Below are 23,765 nucleotides of genomic sequence, written 5' to 3' on the forward strand. Positions count from 1 at the left end.
TTAAAGGCTATTTTCGCTGTTAAATGGCTGTGCTGCTTACACAATGATTTGTACGTTGTTTTTTTTCAATCCTTGTAAACAGTTATGGGCAATTACAAACTTAGACAATGAGGCTTGTTTTTACAAATTTGTATAGTGCGCAGCATATCTGGCGAGTCCCATAGTTTATTTTGTAACAGTTGAATGGAAAACACATAATTTCACCAAAAACATCCATTTCTACCACAATTTGATAAGCAGTAACAGTGTAATTACACATGGACTGAAGCAGTTTAAAGTTTCGGCGCAAATAGCGTGCTCTCCGACAGTGCTTTTGAAAAGTACGTACGCAGCTACGCCGACCTACGACTCCCCAAATTGTAGTTCAACTTTTTTTTTTGTATTCCAATCTGTCGGCTGTAAAATCAGCCCCCGCTTCCCTTGTTTCTATCCGGCCCTTCTGGATTAATTCCCTTCTTTAACCCTTTCGATCTCTCCCCTTCCACACCACTCCCTGTGTGTCTCGAGAGCAGATTTATAATAACGCCGGAATTACGAAAGGGGTTTTTCCCATAACATTTATATTTTTCGTCCCTAGGTTCGTTACAAGTACAGAGAGTGAATAAAGATCTGGTTTTAAATAGACAGTACTGTAGTACTTGGAGTTAATTCAGCAAATCATAACATTATCTTGGAGGATTACGTGTGTTTATTATACGTTGTTTATATACATATTTATATACCGTTTCCATGTGTGAATTGACCAAATCATCATAACTCTAAATCAATAAGATGCGTACCTATGGCTTACACATTTGGCACTTCCTTTACCGCAGAGTTAGCAAAACTATCTCTGCGGGCCTACCCTCGACTTAACGATAATCCGTTTCTTTCTTTGCGTTTCCTTACACCTTTACATATTTTCTTTTTGGGTATCAATTTTCTATATGGAAATATCTACATAATCAAAGCTCTTTTAAAGGGGACTTTGGGACAGCAACAGGTGTTGGCTTACACCAAATGCTACATTCTTATATCAGTCTAGCCACCAAAAGTTGACTATACTCGAGGACAAGTTCCTCGTCGTCGCGAAGATGGGAAAAACTATTTTGGTTAAGCCCAACTGGTCTTTGTTTTTAATCGGGGTGGGAGTCCGTGGACGTCTACCCCATAGCACTGGAATTTTCCACAGCAAACGTCTTTTGAAAGACAGCTCCCCCAACTGGGAAGCTAAAAAACAGGGGAATCTAATATCCAGTAAAAACACAAGCACATATTCTTACAAGCCATAACATACAATATAAAAGTACACAAATGAAAACGTATTAATTAACCCTACACCTTGTAGCTGGCCAGCAATTAATTAATACAATACCACAAACCAGTAATGGTCGATCCGACCATTACACGGCATACACAAAAGAATAGTGCGGTTACAAAAGTTAATAACAAATTTATTTCTCACCTTACACGGGTGCAATATACACCTTGCACAGCGGAAACTGTCCTCGTTTATCACACGCTACCAACAGTTCGATTCTCATGCTCACTGAGAGGCTGCGGGGTCAGTTTCCAAGAAGGAGTCTCAGCAGGAGAAGACTTTCTGTGTGCTCTGTTCTGAGGTGTCCAGATCTGTGATTACGGTACAGCATGAGTTTAGTGAGCAGTTTGAAAAAGACGTACCACACGCCAGGTGGTAGCGACAGTTTGTGGAAACTGAATGCTTGTGTAAAGGTAAGAGTCCTGGCCGACCTCGTGTGTCTGATGACAACATTTAAGAGTGCGTGAGGCGTTTCAGTGAAGTGCATGCAAGTCAGTGGCTAGAGGGACTTCAAGCAGGGTGCCCCGCCTGAATACCAATTACGACGATTACATTCCACAACTGGACGGAGCTCTCCCCTCTCCCAATTTTCACAAGAACGTATGAATGCTTCTCAATGGTGTTCTGTACAGGCTGGATCAGACTTGCAGCAAAAATTCTCTCCTGGCCACCCCGTTCGCCGGATCTTACACCATTTGATTTCAGTCTTTGAACGGACATGCTACACCGAGTCTGGGATGAGTTAAACTATCCTTTAGATATGTGTCGTGCAGTGGTGGCGCCAGGATTAATCGTCTGGGGGTGCTGAGGGGGTGCGGAATAAAATTTAGTGGGTGCGATGTTGAAAATAAAGAAAACATGAAATGTGCATGCAGGCGCAACCAAGAATTTTTGTCTGGTGGGAGGCAAGTACCAAGATAAACGTGCAATAATAATAATAATAATAATAATAATAATAATAATAATAATGACAATAACATTATTATTATTATTATTACTAGTAGTAGTAGTAATATCAAAGACGTAATTATCCTCGTAAATCAAGCAAATGAGAAGTCGGTGCTAAAGCAATTGTGTTGGACAAACGATTTGAAATATTTTATCAACATGTTCAATTTCACATTAGCTAATAATTGAAAACAAGCACACAAACTGTATTTTTGCAAGATAGAAAATGCTTGACGAACATAATTTCTTTTGTACACATGACATGTATATCTTTCATGCACAACGTATGTTTTGCACATATACAGCATGAAGCGACGTAAATACTAAGAGAATGCATATGCAACATTTAACACTAAATTGTGCACGTATTCAAAGTTTCTTTAATACACATACATAACATTATTTAAATACATTACATAATCAGTTCATCCGCCTCGTAACAAACCAACAGCAAAAATGATATAAATTGTCTCCGAAATGTCCTCAAAACAATTGTTCATACATTTAACACAAAACTGTTAGCAGCAACAGTCTGAAGTACATAGTTGATCGTACTTCTCTCTCTCTCTCTCTCTCTCTCTCTCTCTCTCTCTCTCTCTCTCGTAATTTACAATGCATTACAGAAAATAATGATATTGCTCGCTTCGCTCCAGAAATATGTTTAGATCCAATTTTTTGCAAACTGAAAACAATATTAATTTGATAGGGCGCCGGCCGAATTCTCTCTTTTATAACGTTTAAATTTGGATTGTTCGCTGCCTTCTATCTACGAAAAAAATACGAAATGCATTTTTATTTGCATAAAATTTGAAATCAGGGATTGCAATTGCCTCTTTGTGCCCGCGTCCCCGCAGGTGCTCTTGGCTGTCTAGAGGAAAAAAAAAGAAATACATGAAAACTAATTCTATCTTGAGTATTATTTTGTCCTGCTACTCTTAGATTCTGCCAGCCTTGCTTTTTTACTTCAATGTTTGCCCACTTACCCCCATAAAATTGATTTCTGACCAAGGTTGGGGTCAATGCCCCCCTGTGGTTTCGACACTGGCTATCTTCCGTCTTCCCCAGATGCTGCGGTGTCAGGACGAAACGTGAAGTGCACGGCAACTTCATCTTTTTTAAAAAAAATGCCCTTCTGCCGCACGATCCCCATCAACGAACTAATATTTCTTCGCGAACTATGAACCTCGCCCTTTAATAAAGGAAAATTGAATTGAATTGAATTGAAAGTCTGAAATGGTTATTTATTAAACATGTTACGTGGAACTTATAGAACGCACTAACAGATAAACTACCCGTCACGATACAACTAGCGTTAAATAATTTCACGAACACGTCCTGATGATATTTTGAAAGCACCTGAAATTTGTGTTCCAGTGCGACTTGGAGAAAAGATGAACAAGTAGGGGGACAATAAAACAGTTTAACAACAATGCCCCCCAAAAAAGAACTCAGCTCTAGGTAAATATCGAAAAACACAAACAGACCACTTAAAAAAAATATTAACAACACTACTGATGAAAAAACGACAACGGCCTCTGATCTCTATAGAGACAGCCGACAGTGCAGGGAAATATATGCGGCTTCTTTTTCAATACTTGGCTGTTGTATACAATAACAGCGGTTTCACTATAATACCTAACATTCGGTCGCTCAATGTCACTACGACATATTACACTCTAAGAATTAATGCTTTCAACATACAGGATTTGAATAGGGGGTGAGGAAGAAAATTAGGTGTACGGAAGCACCCCTTCGCACCCTCCTGGCGCGGCCCTATGTGCCGTATGACCAAGTGTGAACACATTGAAGGATTGTAATTAACGCATAAGAAACTTGGTGTATATGCTGACGGTGTAAATTGTGCACGTGAGAAATAACTTTTTTTATTCACTTTTTAAATCGCACCATTCTTTTGTGGGTGCACTGTATATTCAATTGTAACACGATTAATCCTTATTTCCATGATGATAAATGCATTTGTATTTTAGTTTGGTTCTGAGTCTGAGAAAGACCCTGATAAAGGGTTGAAACGTTACCTGTTACGTTTTTTAATGAAATATAGACTACCTTGGTCAGATTCAGTGTTATTTTACTATATATATCTCAATGTATGTAGAAGGGGTTGATGTTTCTTTTAACCCCCCCCCCTCCATTTTGGCTAAGTGGCAACACGTGCTCAGAGAAGAGTTTTATGCTGATGTTGATACACTCTACAACCATCCCCATGCATTATAACTGAATTTGATCTCAGTGAAACTTCGATTTATGTGTTCAGTAGTACTTGTCTTTTGTTGCTGAGTAATTCATCATATTTATGAAAAGGGAACTTCCAAGCATCATGAACACATTGTAATTTAAAATGAGCAAACATAAGTGAAGTTTACCATACTTATAGGTTTCTGATTATATCAGAATCCCTTCCCTATTTAAACCTATCACAGATATTTTAAAGTTACGCTTTGAGGATTATCAAATACCAAAACTGTTTTCATTTTATGTTTATAAAGAAACTCTTCGGATGGAAATGGAGGGTGCTATGTGTAAATATAATTATTTTACATACGTAATAAATGTAAAATAAAATATAGCTCCCTTGAATTAATTCGGAGCTAATCTTTTGGATTCGGTCTTTTGGGAATGATATTCTAGTCGAAATTAATGTAGAAGATCATATAGTATATTATAGCCTATGTTATGTTTAGAAACCAGTTTCATCTTCAAGGTACCTAAAAGATAATCAATATTTGAATTTTCTAGCCCATTATTATGTGGAAACATAGTTCGGAGCTTCTGATGCTATTGAAGGACTTCCCAATGATTTTTATGTTCTTGTAAAAACTCACAGAGTATCCACAGAATTTGCATCCTATGGTATTAGATCATATCGTAGCAAAGGGACGAAGTGAAAAACTGTGATAATGTTTTGTTTCCTTGTCTTTCCAGAGACGGAGTCCTGGCACCTCCTGTCTGGCGGTGGCCATGGAGACCAACCACCGGCTCGCCACAAGCACTCTGCCATCCTCCACGACGGAGCCATGTGGGTCTACGGCGGGATGACCGACCTCAACGAGCGCTCCGACTTCTGGAAGTGGGACACGGGTACGTACCCTGTCATTGCACATACACCCATACGCACACGTCTCATATGTGGCCGAACGTCTTATGTAGTCAAAAGTAAGAGAAAATCTGCACAAACTAAAACAATTTGACCGATTCACGGATTTGATTTATTTTACTTCGCTTTTCTGCCACTTTTGGCTAATCGCGAAAATGAAGATGAGTGATAATATTGTGAATTGATGAAGGTATGCTCACAAAGAACGCCTATTCCCAGACCGGTATTCGAACCCGGGACCTCTGGCGTTCTAGCGCGCTGAACTAACCACTCCACCACGTAGGTCGGCGAGTAAGACAAATATTTGAGAACTGAGACTTGTTTGTATGTGTGTACAGTAAAAGTTTAAAAAATAAACGAATTCTATTAATAATCACAATGTATTCCATATGACTCCAACACTCAACAAAAAATCGGCCAAATGCCAGAAAGTTTTAATGAATTCCCTTACAACTAGAATAAAACATTTCTACAATTAGGTCTATCCATTATTTATGTCTTACATTGAATGTTCATTCAATATATGTTACCACGGCAAACAAACAGGAAATGACGTCAACAAAACGAATAAAATCTATCCGCCAATAATGAGCATAAATTCTGTAACCAAAGGTGGTAGTTTCTGGTAGGGAGAGGGGAATCTGTGCAATGGGCATCACGGTCAACTGAATCTTGAAATCTGAGGCATATGCTGTAAAAATCCTGGATGTGTTTCAACCACGGGAAAGAGTAACTGCTTCAACGGCTTCTCTGGATCCTCACGTTTTGAAGAGAATTTAAGGAACTGCATTTGTTTGGTATTCCAGACATATTGCTTTGGACCAATGGCTGCAAAACATTTCCGTCATCCTTTCCTTTCATGGTTTTCACAGGTTATTCGGCAGTTTGATTGGATGCTGTGCCATGAGTTGTCTAAAGCTGCAAGACCACATATTTTAGTTTTGTTCTGCATAACATAATTGATTTTCTCCTTGTCTAAACAAAAAATGTCTGTGGCAAATTTGCTTACGTTAAAGCTAACGCTTCGTCAGAACGACTACGCAGATAAAATAATATCAAATAATTTCTCAACTGGGCAGCAATTCAATTCAGACATTATTACTCCACAGTTCAATACCAATTGAAGGTACTGAGAGTTCCAAGCTCATCATGTGGTAAGAAAGAGTGTGGGGCACATTTTTGTGTTTACGCGTCGACAATTTGACGAAGCCTTAGCTTTCTAGGGTTAAGGACGTTTGTTGAGATTGGTGGAGGGCATGTTGAGGTTCTGCATTGTGACATGGAATCCATAATTTATGGACATCCTGTAGTTGAAGCGAATGAATGGAGAGCACGCTTTTCTCCGCAGTTCAATTATTTAAAGGGTCCAATTACCGTAGAGAAGCGGGACAAAATATGGTAATTTAAAGACACAATAATGAACACATTGCTTACAGGATGTGAGGGAACATCTATCTCCAAATCTCTCTACGTTCTACCAAGTGATTCTAATAATACAGATCAGATTCAACGTCACTTATTTATGAAATCTCTCCCCGTCCTGTTATTAGGAGACAGGGTTGCATGGGAGACATCTAGTGAGAGGAGTTTCCATATTCAAAACTCGCGAGGCAACCACGGTACAACATGCCTCGTCGTCTCTCATCAGTGGACATTCACCTGCAAAACATCCCCCTCCCCACGGTCACCATGGCAACAATTTCCACTCACTTGCAGCCTCGTGGAACCTCCCTCGGATGGTTTGTGATTACCTCGTCCCTGTCCCCTCACCCCCTCCTCTCTTGACGGCTGTCCACTGCCGACACTAAAGCCAACGTGTTAAAATTAGGGAACGGCAGTCCTTGATAAAACATTTAATATGCTGAATATCAAACCAGTACAAATATTCGAGACATGTTCTGCAGATTTCCCCCATGACTACCTTCTAGCAATATTTTATTTTCCATTTTATTCAATAAAAAAATGCTAGAAATTCTGATTAAACAACATTTTGGTAGTCATGTACATCGCCCTCTAACTTTCAGTTGTGAAAAAATGTTCGTACGTTTTCCTGATTGGTAGAGTGGCCAGTACAGCGCCCTAAGACGCAGGGGTTACCGGGTCCGAATCCTGGCCATCGTTGTTCTTTTTGAGTGTCCCTTCATAATTTCATCTTCATCTTCGTGATTAGTCAAAAGTCGCAGAAAAGCGAAGTGTAACATACCAAATCAACAGTTCGTACGTTTTATTATCAAAGACACATATAACATAAACAAACATCTCCGCGTACCATTTTCTTTATTTGTTGGAAATAATAATCGCACTGAAGCTCCATTCATCATGTCGTAGCTGGATTTCTAGGTCCCTTCAACTACAGAGGAAGCAATTGTTCAATCTCCAATGCCGTAGAACCAATGCAATGGCAATATCAGCAATTTGAAACATGAGTAAAATATATAACTCCATTATTGAAAGTAAAATTCATGTGGATGCATTCTCTCTCTCCTACTCCAACGTTGAAAAGGGCAACACCGAAATATGTAACATTATATAAAATGTGTTACTATACCTGCCGCAAAATTAGTTTGGTATTGAGAGCTGAAAGAACACGCGTCACGGTGTTGCCATATCATGCGATGCGGTACGGTACGCAGTGCAGCCGTCTGACGCTATGTCGAGGAAACGTGTTATGAAAAGGAACAACAATGATGAAATGTGTTATTGTTTTTTGAGGAAAACGGAATAACAATGATGACAACAATGATGAATGTGTTATTGTTTTTTTCTCTTCATTTTCATCTCCCTTACAACATGAACGAATTAATGAAACGAGCATTGTTTACAGGTTACCTTTTGAATCCATTCTGAAAATATTGAATATATACACTTTCAATAATCATTTCTTTCCGAAGTCGCCGTTAAAGTCCGCCAATCTTTCAATTATACCGCAACTGAATTGCACAAAGTCCAGTTGGTGGGGTGTCTGACTTTCACGCGTGAGACCCGCGGTGGTTTGTGGAACGTTTTTTAAATATCCCGAGCGGCTCCGGGGTCGACTAAGCGCAAGTGAGTACCTGGGGAAACCTGCGGTAAAGGCGGTTGGTGAACCACATCATCGCATCACCTCCATAATATGGCCTAGGTCAAGAATGTGTGGAGCCCTACCTCCACATCTCCATATGCCTCCATACTTTACTTTATTTTGCGTCCATTAATTTTTTTTGTATGAGAATCATAGATATTTTATGACTGTCCTTAAAGATGTTTCCCCACCTTGAAAAAGTCCCGAATCTTTCAACGAAACGCGCAGTTTCCCAACAGTGGGATGATCTTTCCCCCTATAATAAGAGTAAATATGGCGACTTATAGCATCTTGCTGAAATGTATCAAAATTTGTCACGCGTTTACTGATATACCTCTTCTTTCCTGGGGTTTCCAGTTTTGAATACTCGCATTTATTTATTTATTTATTTATTTCTACCACATTATATTTTCCTTTCCCTATGGCAACAATAATGTTCTTAGACACGCAGACAGCAGCAGCAGTCCTGTCCAGAACTTTATTTACAGAAATGATTGGACCCCCATTGTTTTTCTCTTGCTCAAATTATTTGTGCTCAGAACAAACCATCTCCCGCGTTTGGTCTTTGAGAGGAATTCCTTTTTCTTTTAGTGCATGGCCTCTTTGGTACATTGTCATCTCGAGTATTGCCTCCTGTGCTTGACATTTTTCACACAAGGTCACGACACACTCAAGCAGAACACAGAAAATTATGTACAAAAAATAACACACTAAATCAACACGCTATATATAACAAAGAATACTCTAAATTCAATAAACACTAAACAAACGGACCGGTTAAAATATCACAGCAACGCAACGCAACAAACAAACACGTCATCTCCCAACAACATGAAATCTGATCGCAGGAAGAATCGCCCGATAAGCGGCAACCCCGAGATAAACGTTTTCTGTTGCTAGGTAACCAGGGCTTGGGTGAAGAACTGGAAAGATTTTGATTGGCTCGCATGCCAGCAACTCAACCTCCCGCAGTGACGTAGACCCGATTTCCCCACGTGCTTCAACAGCGTCAATACCAAACTAATTTTGCGGCAGGTATAACATATTTGTTATATAGCTCTGATTTATATAAATATATATAGATAATGTTGTTGTATTTCTTAAGCTTTGTACATACATTATATGTATAAATAGTTCTCTTGTATTCCTAAAATGTAGTAAGAATATTAGTATATTTCATATTTGCAATAATAATCGTTCATGTAAGAATAATGCTGTTATATTTCTAGGTATATGCAAATACTGTAGAACTATTCTACAGTACCGTATTCTCGCGTCTATTAGCCACACGCGTGTATAAGCCGCACCCCCTTTTTTGGCCTTAGATTTCAGGAAAATAAAATTTCTCGTGTATAAGCCGCACGATTGACTTTTTTTTTGCGAAGATAGCTAATTTCAAGTACGTATTTTTAAAGTATTTTAACCTTTATTTTAGCGCAATGATCTACATATTAATACCGTATCATTCAGTTTGAGTCCTCAAAGCCCTTATTCACTGCCGTTGCTGCTACTCGTTGAAATATTTTCTGCACAAGAGGTATTGTCATCTTCATCACTAGCATCATCATCCCACAACATTTCATCCTGGGTACCATCTAGGGCATTGGATATGCCGCACTTCAGAAAACCCTTCACAATTGTCTCCGACTTTACACTTTCCCATGCTGCCAGAATCCATTCACACACTTGCTTGACAGTCGGACGTTTGATCTTTCCTGTTGCTGTAAGCTCGTGGTTTCCTGCACTAATCCAGTCATTATACAGACGCCGGAACGCAGCTTTAAACGGGCGAATTACACAAACGTCTAAGGGCTGCAGTACAGATGTTAGACCCCCAGGAATCACAGCTACATCCGTTTTCAACTGTTGGAATTTTGTCTGTATTCTGTCTGTTAGGACACCACGAAAGCTGTCCAACACCAGCAAACTCTTTTGCTTCAGCAATGCACCAGACCTTCTATTCCACACTTTGTCTATCCAGTCCAATACCAGTTCTTCTTCCATCCATCTTTTCTGCTCGGTACGTATGATAATACCCGGCGGAAATGCCTACTTTGGCACATTCTTACGGTTCAGCACAACATACAGTGGCAGTTTCCTTCCATCCGCGAGAACACCCAACATTATAGTGCATCGTTGTTTCTCTCCACCCGTGGTCTTGATCGATACGGTGTGCGAGCCTCTCGGTGCAACTGTGCTGGACATAGACATGTCCCAGCAAATAGGTATTTCATCCGCGTTGCCAATCTAAGACAAGATAATCATTGGACTTTCGCATTCGAATCACATATTTGTGAAATTTAACAATTTTCTGATCAAAGTCTGCAGGGAAACGTTGCGCAATTGTTGTCCTACGGCGAAGCGATAAACTTTTAATACGCATAAAACGTGAACACCATCAGCTTGACGACTGATGTCTAACTTTGAAGCTACTTCACGAGCTTGAAAACGTGTCATGTCTACGGTTCTTCTCTCATTTACAATGGCCAAAACTTCTTCTTCTATCTGTGAAAATTTGGCTCCTTTTCCACAAAATGTCTTTCTCTTGCCACTTGTTGCAGCAAGTTGTTCCTTCTGATTTCTCCATCGACGAATGTTAGACTCGTCCACATCGTAATATCGCGCTGCAGATCTGTTGCCGTTTCCTTCAGCATATCGTATAGCTTGAAGTTTAAAATGAGCATCGTAGCTGATTCTTCTGCCAGACATCCTTCCTCTGATAGTACCAACCTTGACCTCAGGTCCACAACCTTCTTTAAAAACTTCACTTTACTGAATGGTTTCCAGATCAATACGACTGTAAGAATGATTCGTGTTCAAAGATAAGATATTATCATATTGTTGCAAAAACAAGGTTTAAAGATAAGATATCATATTGTTGCAAAGCCTGCTACAGATGCATTGTTGTTGGATTTGCTGTTAATGAATCCGTTATGTGCTAAAGATAACAAATCAACGTACGTATTTTAGTATTCTAGCAGTAGCTGCACTTTCTTTCATTCTCATGTTTAAGCCGCAAATGTTTTCTCATTCGTGTGTATAAGCCGCACATGCTTTTCTCATCATTCGCGTGTATAAGCCGCACCCCATTTTTTGGTCCACTTTTCGGGGGAAAAAAGTGCGGCTTATAGACGCGAGAATACGGTATTTTGTGTTAGAATAATGCTGTTATATATTTTTAATGCGTGTAGTAATAATGGTATTATATTTCTAATAGCGAGAGATAAATCAGTCTGTTCGCCTGTGTATAATAATAATGGTATGACATTCATTTTGCAAGAATACTGCTATTGTACTTTCATATGCAGACATAGTGATGTCATAGGAATAATGATGCCATATGCCTTATAGGTAGGGATACTGTTATACTTTTGACATGTAGGAATAATGTTGTTGTTCCTTATGTGCAGAATAAGACTGTTATATTACTTTCCTTTCAGTGTCGAAGACGTGGACGTGCTTGAAGTCCCGCCCAGGGCCCGGGGCCCTTCACAGCCACGCGGCCTGCAGACTTCCGAGTTCCATGCTACTGTTCGGCGGCGAACGAGACGGTCATCCGATCAACGAGCTGTGGAGGTATCACTTCGGTACGTTTCCTGTAAACTGCTTACGTACAGAAATATTTATCGGAAAAAGTCCATCCAGACTAACCAGCATCTTTTAGAGCAGAATACAATGTATCACATGCTTTATTATTACCATTATCACAAGTAGTAATGCATTTATAAATACAAGGTGAGCATACATTCTATCCCTGATTTTAAACCTTTATTACACAAAAAGTACAATATGTAGTGGCATGTAGTTTTTTTGGAAATGGTATCAGGTATTATAGGCGCAGACATGTTGTGCTATCTAAGTGTGCCCCACAATAACAAGTTTGTTCATTTTGAGCTTCAGATGTAGCACGGATAATTTCTAAAAGATGCTCAATATCTTTCAATATTTTAGACAATATCTATTACCATCGTCAACACAATTTTTTTCTGAAAATCTTTAGCTACTGTGCTTTGAGCAATTCCAAGTTCTCTTGAGGTACGTTAAGTTGATTTACATGGACTGCATTGAAACCCGGTGCGCACTGCGTCCATAGTCTCTTCACACACAGCAGACCTACATTTTCTAGGCATGTCACTGCCTTCCTTCATAAAATTTGCCTACCATGCTTTTATGGTTTTAACTTCTGTAGGGTTTCTTCCATACTACATTCTGAACTGTCTTTGTTTCGTGTCCACAGAACACACGGCATTTTATCCTTCATTGACGCCACGTTGGAACAGATGATAGCAGCGATACAAAAACAAAACTCATGTGTTGGGCTATGTAACTCAACAACATTCGTCTTTCTATCAGTAATAGCTTTTAAGATACAATTTTTCTTAATCCGGGAAAGACTTAGTGCTCTCCAGATACAACAACTCTGCCGACTGTCTGAACCTCGCAGCTGCCTGAGCACATGAGATTTCTGTGAGTGTTGTGAAAGCCACTAAAGTGTGCATACAAAATCAACTATTAACTACTGTGAAGCAGAGTTTACAGAATAATATAAAGCAGGTAGCGTAGACTGCAATGCATTATGAAATCAATACACTCAAGTGCACTTTTAAACAATCAAACGATTATGTTTATTTCGTCTACCCATTGCATGCAGCTCACTAAATTAACTATAATCGTGGAAACTGAATGATCGCTTTCGCAAACAGAATGTTTGTTAAATTACTCAAATTGAAAGGAAAATGCCACCCTTATTATCTTCAAGCTAATACAAGATAAACTTCGTGTTATACATAACTCCCCTAAGCTTGTCCGTCTGAATGTCATCTCAATGTCCTTCTCTTGTCGTTGAATCTGTTATTAGAGCAGTTTCGAACGAAACATCCAGCACAGAATTTCCTCTACGCTTTACTAAATTACATCTGAACTGCCAACTCCATGAAAGCAGAAGGGGATAATTTCTTCCGGGTCGCAATCAGTCGATATCTTTCATATTAAGTTATTGGATTCAGACAGCACAGGATTTCGATTTCGGAAGGAAGCAGAATTTCGAGAATCGAATTATTATATTATGCGCTCTATTTTAGATTTTCCAAATTGTCGCTGTAGTTTTTCAGTCCTCAAGTTTCGCCTGTAGATATTTCTGTTTCGGTTATTTGACGTCAGTATTTTACGTCTTGTCCTAATCTCGAAAGTGATGGTGAATGATGAATGATGCATGTGTGTACTTGTGAATACGGACCTAAATAGGCGAAATCCCTTCAAATCTTACTTGAACTTTTACAAAATGGATTTAACGTTTCTCACACAAAGTTGTCTATTTCAGGCGAGTTCGAAGATTAATTTTGTATCCTGTGCTCTTACACCAGAACGTTTTGTGCTGAGAGTTTTAGAAATTTTGTTCGCAGTTCTCTCTCAATTTTTAAATCTCACATTGTAAAAACAAACTCAATGAATATGGTGACAGACATTTTGGGTATAAATATCTTTGACGTTGATTGCCGTACATTTTAAAGACAAGTTCAAGAATCTTAATACAGTTTGGTTATAAAGTATTGAGCATATTTCAAGAATGAATAAGAAGGAACAAAGTACCAATATTTTATTTCTTGTCTTTAATAGACCATGTTGAACAGTTATATTTACAACACGTGTGGTTTTCGATTTACCTGGGCTTCTCGTAAAAGCGTCTCCCACCCGACCAACAACGTCTTCAGAGACGGGCAGTATGCCAGCAGCACCTTTCCTATGTTTGACATTTCCTGTGTCATAAATTTGCTGATACCAATGTTTTAGGAACTCCTAGCTTGGAAGATTTGTACTTCAAGATGAAGCGTCTTTGGACAGATGTTACAAGATTTGGCTTCATGAAACCAAAGAACACCTATAGCGTCCGATAGCCATCTTGGTACTGAGGTTCCCTACCTTGCCACCATGGCGCCACGTACATTCGGTCTATGTCGACACAAACTCTTACTGCTTCTCTATCGTCTGCAACAAAATAATGGTTGTTTCAGTGGGGCGATTAGGATGCCCCGCATTATGCTAAAGCTTATCTACCAAGGGAAAGTAAACTGTCCTTACCTGCCCCTCCAGTTTAGGTACCTTACTTCCCCCCGCAGTTTTGGAAGCCAATCGTCGAAATTGTTCAAAAGTGTGTTGTTCTTTAATTCATATATCAAATGCACTCAATAATTTATAGACTCACTGTATTACATAATTCAATAACACTTAAATTTGATGTAAATAAATGCCAAGATAACATCACTTAATTAAAATTCCAGACAACTTAGAGAGGAAGAAACTATTGAGAGAGAATAAAAAGCTGTTTTTTGGTATTTATCTTTCTCTCTCTCTCTCTCTCTCTCTCTCTCTCTGTCTCTCTTTATTTGTATTTAATATTATATTTCCCCACATTTTTATTTATTTTTCTCTCCACTCTTTTATCTCTCCTTCGTCTCTCCCCCACCTCTCTCTCTTAGTGCCTTGTGTACAAGGTTACATGTGTTTGTTTGAATTTGCCTGCGCGTGGGTGTTTGTGATATTTTAAAGCGATGGCAGATAAAAGCAGCACGAGATTTCAAATGCATATGAAGAAATAGGCTTACTCAGCACAGGAACTCATTTGCTAAAGATATTGACCGCCAGGCAATCTGAGTATGACGACGCTGGTCTTCCCATTGTGTAAAAATCAGCAAGGGGCCAGTGAGGGGACCTCTCTCCCCATTTCTCCTCTCCATTAAAGAACCTCGCCGGCAGCCTAATCACAAAGCCCGTGGAGACAGAAAATGAAGCATTCAAGGGACTAAGAAGTGGCACGGGGAGATGCAGATAGCCCAATGGAAAGGGGACAAAGCCATTCAGAGAATTTTCTTCACCCCTCCTTCTCCTTCCCCCTTTCACTGTCCCCGTTTTCTCTTAGAAGGTCCATAGTGGGAATGATGCAGTGTATACAAGTGACTGTAATTTACTTAATGTCTTATTCGAGATTCTCTTAAAACCTGGAACCCCTCTGATCTTAATTTACGAGTGAGCGTGGAATTTCTTCTTCATATTGCCAGAACACGCGGAGGGGAAAATTGCAATATGCTTTTCAGCTTTTCCGCGGAAGATTATTCTCTCTCAAGAGCTTATCTCTTAAGAACAATGGTTCCTTTATTTCATGCAGAAGGCACGGAATTGCTTCCATGTCTTGATCAACTCTCACCCTACCTTAGCACCGCTTCTCTAGTTTAGTTATGAAATAAAGGGCTGTAACAATTATGAAACGAAAGAAAGTATCCTGTATGGTATGCTTCACGCAAGACGTTCTTGAAGTCAGAGGAAGTGTGCTTTTAAGAGGCCATCATCTAAGCCAGATGCGCCATCTGGCGACTCCATTGCTGTGCCATGTCCTGAAAATTGTGCTTAAAAGTTATTCTACAGCTTTTGAGGTGATTAAAACTGTAATTGCATGTTTCAAGTTGAAGCCTCCTTCGCAAGTTAGCTCAGAATGGTCCATTTATGTTGTAAGGTGTTACCGTAAAACGTCCTCAATTATGATCCAATAGTTGATTGCTGTTGTTAATTTGGTTACTTGTAGTGTCGATAGCACTGTTAGGTCAACCACAACGGCAATATTAGAAAGCAAACACTTTGTTGCTTCATATTCAAGGCGCTGTGAGTTCGATTCCAGATTAAGACACAAAATAAACTGGTTCTTATTAATACTAAGTAAAGTTTCGATTAATCTAAGCATTGCGTGACATTAATACAGACGACGTAGAAAATGGGTTCCCAACGAAATCAAGCGTTCGCAACCTTCGTTAAGTGTATAATTACAGCAAACTTCTTGGTTTAATTTTTGTTATTTAGTGCCACATTTTGCGAATCGCAACGTTCAGAATGAATGTTAATTCGATGAAGGTATATTTACAATAACATCAGTGCCCAGTCGAGCAAGGACCTCTCCCCCACGGAGGCCGATCTCTCACCTTGGAAACTAAATATTTATGCATGTCTGGAAGAGATAACTTAGAACAGACCAAATTCTCTATTTGTTAATGAGCCTAAACAAGAGACAATATTGGCGAAGGAAGCATCCTGATCAGCCGTCATCTAACGAAAAACCGCTTGCCAATCCTTGACCCTCAAAGAGGTGTTGCTCCAAGTGCGTATCCAATGGAGCCCTCAAGTACATGAAGAAACAAATAAAATTTGGAGCAAAAATTGAGGTAATTACGTATACGAATGCGCATCTTAGAAAGTATGAAATTAATGCATATTTGCACTCAATCATTTCATGTAAAAGACGAATTCTTACCAATTATCTTACGTATATCAGTAGTCAGCACATCTGAACTGTACTCATCATTTGTTAGTAAACATGTAAAATAAAAAAAAAGCTAGATATTCTTGAAGTAAGAATTATCACTAACTTATTCCAGAGTTAATTGCAATTGAAATTAAAAAGTAAGCAGATATATTTTATTCATCTTGCAGCTTCTATTATTCTTGAAAGAAGTTTTTGAAATTTCATCAAATTAGCGCAGTGAGGAATAGACCGTTACAGCACTTGATATACATGAGCTCTACTTGATGGCGTAGTGGTAATGTCGTCGTCTTGTAATCAAGGGGTCCAGGGTTCGATACCTGGTTCAGACATATAGTGGTTCGGATCCCACTTTAAACTGTAAGTCCAGTCCCGATTTGCTTATCTGTGCATAATATGGACTTTAAAGAAAACTCAAACTAATTCCACATCCAGCAAATATTTTTATATTCTGCAATGTGCACGGAGTAGCGGGGTACCTTTTGCCTTCATCAATATCTTCTAATCATCATTCATTCGGATCATCGCGATAAGCCAAAGGTGGTAGATAAATCTACGGAAAATAAGAAACAAGAGATGCAAATAATTATTTGAAATATATTTCTACCACTTCACTTAATCAGTTTTCCGAAAATCACAAATTACTCTCAAGGTACCTTCCCCCCACATGCCCCTGAATTATACTTATATTAGAATACTGCATGGGACCACTTTCGCTCGAAAATCCTAGTCGAGTTTCCCACGCTCGAGCGTGATACGCTCATGTGTATAGAATCAAATACCATTTCAATGTAACAATAATCGTAGAAATATTGAAGAACTATAAAATAACTCCGGGCTTTTGAAGCTAAATATTTTATAAAAACTCAAACTCAGGAGAAAGTAAATACATATTTTTGAAGGTAATGTTATCAAGTTTTGTTTACAATTTAGTAAATTTCAATGTGTGCCCCGTTGCCACAGAAGCGATAATTCTTTACCTTAGATGGTTGACATGTTGAATTTTCTCCGCATAAACCATATTCTTCACATGCCCGCATAGGAAAAGTCTAAGGGAGTAAAGTCCGGACCTCTTGGAGACCATGGAAAAGACCCTTTCCTTCCAATCCACCTGTCGCCGAATCGATTGTTGAGTGCTTCTCGCACACGCAAGCTGAAGTGGGGCGGAGCTCCATCTTGCTGATAGTAGACGGGCCTTTTCTCCGCCTCAATATCACTAAACTGAGCAAAAACATAGAGCTGAGCATGTCACAGTATACATGACCATTGATGGATCTTTCGGCAAAAATGAAGGGTCCAATAGCATGCATGGTCATGCATAAGACCGCACTAAACATTCAACTTGGGCGAGTATTCAATGAACTGAATATTAAAATGGGTAAACGCTGTAAGTTCCACAATAATTCAAACACCGTTTTCCATGTTAAACTGTGAAATGTGCCATGCTTTATAATGTGGTAAAAGTGAAATGTAGCTGGTAGCCCTCTAAGTAGTTCAAAGGGCGTGTAAAGAGGCAATAGTGTGAACTTTATTACGGGCTGATGTGCTGAAAGATGCGATTTCCCAACACTTTCGCTTTTGGCACTTAAAACGTTTACCACTTATAGTCCTCAACTCATGAGGCGGCTGTGAGATCCAAACGCGACAATTGTGTTGTTTAACAGTACCACTGACATGAAAAGTGGCCTCATCGGTAAAAATAACATTGTTTAGAAAATAATTGTTTTCTTCAAATCTAGTTCAGCATAGAAACAGCAAACTCTGATCTCTTAGTCTTGTCTGTAGGCTTAATTTCATGCAACAGTTGTACATACCTTGTAAGCTGTTAGACAAAGCCTCTTGTGCACCACTTTATGAACAGTCGATCTTGGTACCCCCAACTGAAGACTGCGTCGTGTCAAGGATTTTTTGGGGCAACCACAAACAAAATAAGGTTATACGTGAACTACTGGGCTTCGAGCGCATACCGATCGTTTTGCCTGTTCAAGCATTATTCGCTCGAGCAAATAAGCCGTCAATTCCGTATGCCATCTAGAGTCATTCGCGTGAACTATTAGACGATCGAGCCAAAAACCATTCGATGCAGTACTCTGTATCGTTGCTTCTACGTCGTTTTTCTATGTCCTTAGGTTTATCTCAAGGATTTGAATCGCTCGTGATTTGATGTAATTGAAGAAAGATCATTCTCATTTGGTGACTCGAATCCAAACCTTCCATAAATTTGGTAGCAACGTCACAGAGTCGTTGAGTCTCTTGCCTTGCATTCATATCAAACTCTTCTTCAGTGGACTGAAACGAGACAAGACGAGATGAGACTTGTTATTTCTCGTTTCAATCTCGTTTCGGTCTCGTCTCGAGTAAGCATATTGAGACAAATTAACAACATTCATTTGTGCCTATTTAACAGCATAACCTATCTGAAACTACTAATGAGTAGGACTAGGATTGTAATGAATAATATAATACCAGAAATTGCAATGTGAAAATGGATTAATGGCCAAAAAAACACAAAAAATGCTCTATACAATTTTGAAAATGCTCTCTTGAAACAAACTTGCGCGTTCACTTCACCAGTCCTGTGTTGCAATGCACTGCAATGCCTTGTAACAAATATTCAACATTGAAAATATAATTTCCACCTCTATCGATACCATAGGACCATACTTGAAGTATACTGTCACCAGGAATTGAACATTCATTTTTGTCACAACCAGAATCATTTTCTTGGCTACTTTCTTTCGTACTTTCCATGAACTTTTACTGCCACTTTTAAATTCTTTTCATTGTGTCTCTTTGTTCCGGAGGGAAGGGTTTCATAGAACCAAAGTTGTTCTGAAACTTTCGTATACTGGCAAGAAACAAGTGGACTGCGAAAATAAACAAAAACACTAAGAAATTTCATAAAGGAAACATAAAGAAATTATTCTCTTGGGCTAATGTTACTCTCATCTTCAGGGTAGAAGTGACTTCTACTTTTTGACGTTGGCTGTCAAAAGCTTGGAATCCTTTCCACAACTCACATGGTCGTTAGACGGAGATAATTGTTTCACCATCGTCGTCAGGAAATCTTCAAGACTTAATTCAAGCAAGATAATAATTAAAAAATTATTAAAATGTACTAACGTGCCATGGCGCCTCTAAAAATGCAATATCCTCAAAAATTGACAATAAATGGAAATTAATGCCCCCAACAAAGATGCTTTGTTTAGATAATTTTGTTATGAAACACATAACATCTAACTAAGGAATGTATTGTAATCTCCAGACAAAAGATGCAAATATCTAAGCAGACAACTATCTCTTTGGTATGTTTGAATAAGTCATATAGTAAGACGTCTCATTTAGGTGAATTATTTATTCCGATTCTAACTTACTAAATTATCGAACGAGACAATATTCTATAACAGTAAACCCAGTCTTGTCTCTGTGTTTACAGTCGTCTACCTCGACAAGTCGCGGCACTGCGAATTAAGCTTTTTGCTGTGTGTCTGTGTGTGTGGGGGGGGGGGGTTGCCCACACAGTGGCGAAGTTTTGATTTCATTTAAGGAGGTGTTTTTTTGTATATGTTACCATTCAGTAAACTGAACCATTGCCTTGAGGTTCTGAGTACATTATAAGATTGGATATAACATTTAAACGTAATTTAGAAACTATTTATTTACATTGTAAGAAAACCCAAAAACATACACAAAAAAGCTATTGAACTGGTAGCACCGAAGACTTGACCAAATTTCTATTGATAAGTTCAAACTTAATGTGCATCTAACCTAGCAACAAGTTTCTTGTGAAAACTTACATGTAAAATGTCAGAACTACGCTTTGAGAACTAAAGTGGAAAAGAGCCTACTGAAATGAACTCTTTGTTGTCTCGACTCGGTGAGGTTGATCAGTTTCGGGATGGTGTTTTTCTTTAATTCACAAAGCTCCATGCATTTCCATAGGGAAATCTTTGATGACTGGGACAATTAAGGGACACGAATAATTTTTAGATTATGTGTCTTACCCAGTTAAGAGATGGTATACTGTATGCTTTCAATTCTATTTTCTTTGAGGGGAATAAAAACGTTCCTGGCAAGGATAATAATATTTCCCTTTTCCCAGGATGGAATTTTTTGTGAGGGGAACTCTCCGGCATCCTCCCCGTTAATTCGCACACTGAGTCTCGGCGTTTCTGGTCTACTTATCACTATTCATACCTCACGCGCCACTGCATTCCAGGAAACCGAATAGGGCCGTGAGCGTGTAAAAGCAACATTTGAAATCGACTGTCTCGGAGCTTTCATCCCCTTCTCCATCCCGTTTTTTCCCTGCTCAATTAACGTTCTCGGTTCTTTCCCTTCTCCCCGCTTCATTCAAATTTCCCCCGTTACTTGTCAATCTCCCCCCACTTTCCACAGCATGGCGTCCGTTCCTTAATTTACGCTTTCGATAATTGCCACTTGCCTCCTCGAGTTCCCGGCGAGAAACTCGAGCATATTAAACGCCGAAAGCAGAAGCGTCTCCCACAACTAATATCAAGAGCCTGCCATCAGATCTTAATATGCTAATTACTTGCGGGAATATTGAATTGCCTTTCCCCCATTCAGTAACTTGGAAGGGTGGGCAGTGCCATCTATGGAGGAGAAAGTGAAACAATTTTTTGTTGCGCACTCCCTTCCAAGCATGGTTTGAATTAACCATTTCTGTTCACTTATTTCAAGCTACGTTCACGTACAGCTCTCACACAGGCTTGAGCAGCTTGCGAGCACTTGTGACGCCCAGCGAGGGATCTTTGCGTTGCGAGCTTCAGGACTTCTCCTTGCACCTCAGAGCCAGTACATAGCGGGGAAGGAGTAATGGAGGTGCTTGCGTTGAGAGCTAAAATACTAGGGAAGGCACCCTCCTTCTCACGGAACCAACCCCTGTTTCTTCTGCCACGCTCCTCTGTTATTCACGAATCCAATGACGATGATTGAAACCTCTCTCGTTTTAACAAACTCTCCAGTCATCTTAAACCCGAAGGTTTATAGCTGCAGCAACACAAGTCTTTCATCTGTCCATATCCTGGGTAAGATCAATCCACTCTTTTCAAACCTTACCGATTTCCTTTGTTATCCCTCCATTTTCGTCTTGGCCTTCCTGTAGGTCTCTTACCATCTGGTTTCCCAACAAGAATCCTGTGAACTTTCTAATTCATACCACATGACCTGCTCACCTAAGTCTTCTTGATCTAATTAACCTAATAATATCTAGACATGAATACAAATTATGTACTTCTAAATTATGTAACCTTCTCCTCTCACCTGTCTCCTCATTCCTTTTGAGGTTCAAAATTTTTCTAAGGATTTTTTTTTCAAATACTCTAAATCTATGTTCCTCTTTTAATGTGAGTGACGAAGTTTCACATCCATATAATACTACAGGCAAAATTACTATCTTGTATATTTTAACGTGTAATTTCTGAGATATTATACCAGAATATAAAAGTTTATGAAGATAAAAGTTACACACATTTCCTGAATTAATTCTTCTTTATATTTTCTCTTTACTATCATTTATATTTGTTAGTGCTACTCCTAAGTACTTGAATTTGGAAACTGATTCAAACGAGTTGTTATCAACTGTCTCGTTCACTCCCACATTCTGCTCTCTCACCCCTACAATACCTCTGCTTGCTCTGTAGTCCACACATTAGTTTTCGAAAGTGGCAATGATTTTTCTGTCATTATTTGTCCAATTTGTATTGATAAATATTCTGATTATTATTTAGAACTTATACCAAACAGCAATTTTTCACATACTGTAAAATCGTGGGTAATTTAAGATTTAAAAAAAAACATTTCCGTTTTCTCCTCATAATATCGATCTTCGATACAATTTTATTAATAGTATAATATTCCTTTATAATATTATGAGAGTTGTACAAGTGTTTTTTTGTTACAAATGCTCATAATATATAGATTGTCTATGTATTTTAATAATGGTATACGGTTTATGATGCTGGATAACATAATAAAATATGTAGGATATCAAATATGTTGGCGATATAAGTTTACATGTGAGGTTTTCATTGCTTTAAATGTGCTCTTAAAATATGCCTTTCATAATTCCTTACTCATTTTACAAAAGTAGACTGTCTACGATGTTTTGGTTTGACTAAATTTTCAAAATCGCTCAGTTTCTTACAATGAAAATACGACTAGGGATATCAGATAACAGCCCTGCATTTTGGGAAAAAAATCGGATGGTTTCAAATCTATAGGTCAATCTGGAAGTATATTGAATGCTGGTGACGGTTATGGCATACATTTATTTATTCTCATGAAATCAGAATGTTTCCTTAGATCAGGAATTTTCTCCACGTCATTTAGTTCAATCAATCCACTACATTGAGCTTTGGACATTTCATGAAGGTGAAATAAATTTTTATGAGGGATTTCGAAAATGGAACTTACTTATCAAAGTTTACAATTTTTATGTCATGTGTCTTGTGAAGAGAGAAGGTGAATTAAATACTTACTATTCACTCTGCATTTATAGTTCAAAATTGGAGAATTTGTATTGTAGAAAACCAATATTTTACCATCATCTAAACAGAGTCATCTATTGAGGAAATGATGGAACTGCACATTTTATTGTGAAATCAAGGAAGTTAATATATTGCTATTTTCTGAAAACACTAGACGTGATGGGCAAAAATAGATTTTATTTTTGGAATAGCATTCTGAAATTATTCAGAGACGAAAGTCATTTGTGAGTCATCCAAACCCATGCAGGCCTGTGTAATAAAATATGATGTGGTCAGGAACAAAAGTTGTGTCAATAAACCAGATAAAAGCTATATCCATAAGTATGTTACAATTTGTGATTTTAATACTTTGCCCACTGGTTGGTTGATATAAACTCAACCCTTATTTATGTTGATGGTTTTATTGAAGATCCTGCTACCAAAATTTTGGGTTCTTTGTTGGTTAATCCACTTTATATATTGACAATCCAGCCTTAAAATCAAACTGCGTGGCGCAGTCTTCTGAGAGCTATCAGCCAAGGCTTTCC

The 23,765-nt window shown here is 38.6% G+C and overlaps 1 protein-coding gene across 1 annotated transcript in view; it reads left to right on the forward strand.

The window, feature by feature from the left end:
* The window catches only part of LOC145986396 (uncharacterized), a 317,161-nt gene that overhangs the window by 286,256 nt on the left and 7,140 nt on the right, over positions 1–23,765 (forward strand). Inside the window, exons 5-6 of the mRNA XM_083120365.1 lie at positions 5,192–5,347; positions 11,865–12,011. Of these exons, the coding sequence (XP_082976491.1) occupies positions 5,192–5,347; positions 11,865–12,011 (303 nt within the window). The remainder of the gene's footprint in view (positions 1–5,191; positions 5,348–11,864; positions 12,012–23,765) is intronic.

This window comes from Lepisma saccharinum, chromosome 4 (assembly GCF_977018435.1).
Source record: "Lepisma saccharinum chromosome 4, izLepSacc3.1, whole genome shotgun sequence".
NCBI lineage: Eukaryota > Metazoa > Arthropoda > Insecta > Zygentoma > Lepismatidae > Lepisma > Lepisma saccharinum.